General features: G+C 36.0%; 1 protein-coding gene across 1 annotated transcript; it reads left to right on the top strand.

Annotated features, from left to right (window-relative positions):
- The first annotated feature begins 3,850 nt into the window (after positions 1-3,850).
- LOC110894919 lies at positions 3,851-4,273 on the top strand. Its single transcript, XM_022142176.1, has one exon. It carries the CDS (start codon positions 3,851-3,853, stop codon positions 4,271-4,273), a length of 423 nt encoding a protein of 140 aa, XP_021997868.1.
- The last annotated feature ends 210 nt before the right edge of the window (positions 4,274-4,483 follow it).

Raw genomic sequence — 4,483 nt, 5'->3', positions numbered from 1 at the left:
TCATACTGCTGATTCAGAATTTCCCTATTGTTTTCGATAACCTCCTCTGTTCCTCTAAACTGTTCCTTCAATGCATCCCACAATTCTTTTGCACTGTCACAATGTAACAGTCCAGCATAGATTTCGTTGGGGAGTGCAGAGGCTATGATGCTAAACGCTTTGGCATCCAGTTCAAACTTCTGAAAATCCAATTCAGTGTAATTTTCAGATGGTTTAGGAACGGATTTTTTGGCATCCTCTGCGCTTGGCACCATAGGAACATGAGGACCGAAAACGACAGACCTCCAACATCCAGTGTTTTGTTGAGCGAGGATGTGACGCATCCTTCGCTCCCAGATATTGTACTCATTTCTTTTCAGCATAGGTGGTTTAAACAAAGAGCCAATGTTATTTTTATCATCTTGAGATTGCGACATCTTTCCGGTTGTTTTACAGGTACTGATTAATCAACTTTATCGGTGATTAAACCTTACTCTGTTTTTCAACACAACGAACAAACGATCAGTATCAACAATTTCGAGCTGAACTATTTACGTCAAAATGATTGTTAGATCAAGTTTGACTGTCCTAGCTCTGATACCAATTGTTAGGATCTGAGTTTGGACTGATTGTGATTTGTGTTTGAATTTAGATGGAGAAATGAAAGAGTAGTGCAGCTGAATTTAATGGAACCAAACTTTTCACAATCAAACAGAAGAAATGCTATCAATCATACATTTTCTAACACTGAATCAAATGATTAAATTTATTTTTAAACTCTGATTACAATGTGTGTATGATATGCAAACTCCCCCTCAGCCTGAGCTCAGTGTTTGTTCGTGCAGAAAGAAAATGGTGAATGAGCTAAACAGAACAGTACAGAGTACTGTTCTATTTATAGGCACTTGCAAACCTCTGAGCATCTAAGCTGACGTCACCATGAAAGTGACATCTAACCTCCTAACAAACTCTAACAACTGATCTATACAAATTCTGCTTATGCTAACTACTGATATTACATTACAATGCATAAACCAAATATAAACTGTTGCTGCATCCTTCCACTGCTGTGAGCCCAGCAGATGTTGTTATGATCAGCAGTGCTTGATCCAAGGCAGTAGATTGAGCAGCAGAGCTTTAGTTCTTCTATCAGACTTTGTCTTGGTCAGTAGTTGTAGGTCAGCAGATCGCATGATCAGCGGATAGGAGGTCAGCAGATGTTGAAACCACTTTCAAGGGGAAAGACTTGCAACCAAACATCTGCTTATTTTGAATCTACTGTTGTGATCCAGTTTTGGCTTTTATTATCTGTTCCTTTGGTAGGGTTCAATCCCAACAGGTTGTAACCTAATGATTTGAAACTGGTTTCAATATTGTTATATCTGATCAAACTGGTTAAACCTGGAACCGAATCGAACCGAACTTATCACTTCCCTGTCTAAAAACCGGTTCCACCAATACCCCCAGTTAGAGGTGCACAAAATACCCTCGAAACGGGTTCCAGTTCCTACCCAGTAGGAGGAGGAATCGGTCCGTACCCTTTTATACCTGATAGGTCCTACCCGGTTCCACATGTATTCTTAAAAACCGGGTCCTACCTAACGTGTTTTTACTCGGGTAGAAACCGGTTCCAATGATAAAAAAAAGTTTGAAACTCATTCTCGCTGTTAAAAACACTAATTTGACGGGTTACATATATATAGGGGAATTATAGAGAGAAAACCCACTTGAGTTAAGGAAACTCAAGAAAACATTATGTAACAAACTTTTTTTTTTCTAAAAAAGTTAGGGACCGTAAGTTACATGTTATTGAACGTTTTCAGCCAAAAAAAACTAAAAAGCGCCGAGTGTTTTTTATATATATTTTTTTGAAAATTCACTGTATATATATATATATATATATATATATATAGGGGAAGGTTCAAATGAAAACCTCTAGTTAACGCGAAAACTCGAAAACTAAATAAAAAAACCTAAAAAGCATACCAATTTTTTTTTTCACACCAATTTTCGCTATTTTAGGTATACAAAAAAAAATTTTTTTTCAAAAAAAGAAAAAAATTGTAGTGCACATGTATGTGTAGTACTACACATGTGAATTATTACACATGTGCACTACAATTTTTTTTTGAAAATTTTTTTATATACAAAAACTAGCGATGTTTAATAAAATAATTGCAAAAAAAAAAAAAAATTGGTGTGTTTTTTAGGCTTTTTAGGTAGTTTTCGAGTTTTCACATTAAAAGTGGTTTTCATTATCTTACCATATTCAATCGGTTTGTTCCATTCAAAGTTGTGTTGTATTATTTGTAAATTATTATTATTTATAATAATCTAATTAATTTAGCCAAAATCTTGTATAAATATAATTTGCAACATATTGATGTATTGGTTGTTGTAATGTATGCATTATGGTTTGTAAAGTGGTATGCGATAAACCTGTCAAACGGGAAAAAATAGACGCGGGTTCATCATAACGCGCGAGTCCTAAATCAACCTAGTTTATATATGTGTTAAAAACTAAATTTTCATTATATTTTTTTTATAAAAAAACCCACTTGGTTCTTTTTGTTTTTTTTTTTGGCTCAAAACGTTCGATAACATGTTACTTACATTCCCTAATTTTTTTTAGAAAAAAAAAAGGTTTGTCACATAAGGTTTTCTTGAGTTTTCTTAACTCAAGTGGGTTTTCTATATATACATATGACTGTTGGAATTGATTCTTGGTCATCCTAAATGATTATATAAGGTTTTGGGATGTATTGGTTGAGTACTCAACTCGAAAACGCATAAATGAACCCAAAAAACAGCAAAATCAAACACCTTACGAAAATGTCTAAAGCTTGGAGTGACGATGAGGAGTACGCGTTGGGTCTAGATTTTGTACACATTAGGACCGAAGACTTACGAGGGGAGGGTACCCGTAATGATTTTGGGAGTGGTTTTTGGTCTCGTGTTAAGAAGAGGTTTGACGAGGAAATAAATTTTCAAACCGACTGTATAAGTAATGATTTCAAAGCAAAAATCATAAGCATAGACTAACCAATAGGAAGATTTCACGAAATTTACCCCCGATGAATGGACGAGTTGGAATACGCAAATGATGTTGAGCAAGTTATTGAAAAATCAATGGCCGAATATGAACGAGTTAATAGAAGACCGTTTACCAAGCTTGAAATTTGTAAACCTCTTCCGCCAGTTTAAAAAAAACCCCGCTTTTGTGAACCTCTATTGAGGGTGTTTCAAACGGCATGTCAAAGACAGCCCATAGACTTTTCATGCTCAACATAATAATAAATATTACTATTTCATTCAAGTTGGGTCATTGGAATTTGGAGGCCCGTTCCAAAGTTACCATTAGCCCAACACTAGTTTTTAAATCAATATGGCCTACCGTGAATTCAAGATTCAGTTGATGTAGGCCTATAATCCGTCTTGATGCCATATAAGATGGTTCGATCCAGAAATCAAAATATAAAAAGTTTCCCTGTAGTTTCCCTCTGTAGTTTTATAAAACAAATGGAAATTTGTGCTACCCATAGGATTTATTTACGATATATATATTTTTTAAAGGGCAAAGCACATTCAGATATAATAGATTAGATTAATTTTGTAAATTTAGATTAGATTTATATCTTGTATATTTAGAGATAAATATGTATTGGTTTTAAGGATATATCCTACCAAAAATAGTGGAGATCCTCTTGTATTTATAGGGATCGATATTAATGAGAATGACATCGAAATTATTTAACCTTCATGGTATTAGAGCGCAAGTTCTGATCCCTTAACCTTCTTTTCTTCTTTCTCGATCCCCTTGCTTCATCTGATCTCCTCTGTTTTTTCGATCCCCACTGTTATCTTCACACCAATGGCTTCCCAACTTCACCCCGCAGTCACCGTTTCTAATATCCGTACCCTTATTCCCGTCACCCTGGATATTGAAACCGGCCATTACACAACGTGGTTGCAATTGTTCAAAATCCAGTGTAAATCTTTTCAAGTGTATGATCACCTCCAGCCTCGTGAAACGCCTGCTACTTCGTCATCGGACAAAGACAAAGACAAAGACAAAGACAAAGAACAAGCACCGGCTGAAACCTGGGAACGTTTGGATTCGATAGTTCTGCAATGGATTTACGGTACAATTTCTTCTGATCTCCTACATACCATTCTGAAACCCAACACAACTGCTTATGACGCTTGGACCGCACTCGCAAATTTGTTCCAAGACAATAAAGCTTCTCGAATAATCGACTTAAATAACCGATTCGCCAGTACTCGCCTCGATTAGTTCTCATCCATGACCGCCTACTGTCAGGCCATGAAGGTAATTTACGATCAGCTCACAAACATTGGATCTCCGATCACCGATGAACAGCTCGTATTACAGATTTTAACTAGACTCAACGAACAGTATGAAAGTGTTGCTCTCATAATGCAACAAACAAAACCTCTGCCTACCTTCTATGAAACCAGGTCTCAACTATGTATGGCAGAGACC

Source organism: Helianthus annuus, chromosome 2 (assembly GCF_002127325.2).
Source record: "Helianthus annuus cultivar XRQ/B chromosome 2, HanXRQr2.0-SUNRISE, whole genome shotgun sequence".
In the NCBI taxonomy this organism is placed as follows: domain Eukaryota; kingdom Viridiplantae; phylum Streptophyta; class Magnoliopsida; order Asterales; family Asteraceae; genus Helianthus; species Helianthus annuus.
This window is presented reverse-complemented; position numbering and strand designations above follow the sequence as displayed.

What these genes read in the sequence shown, in the direction of transcription:
- LOC110894919 (XM_022142176.1), top strand. Translation starts at nt 3,851, where the DNA reads ATGGCTTCCCAACTTCACCCCGCAGTCACCGTTTCTAATATCCGTACC.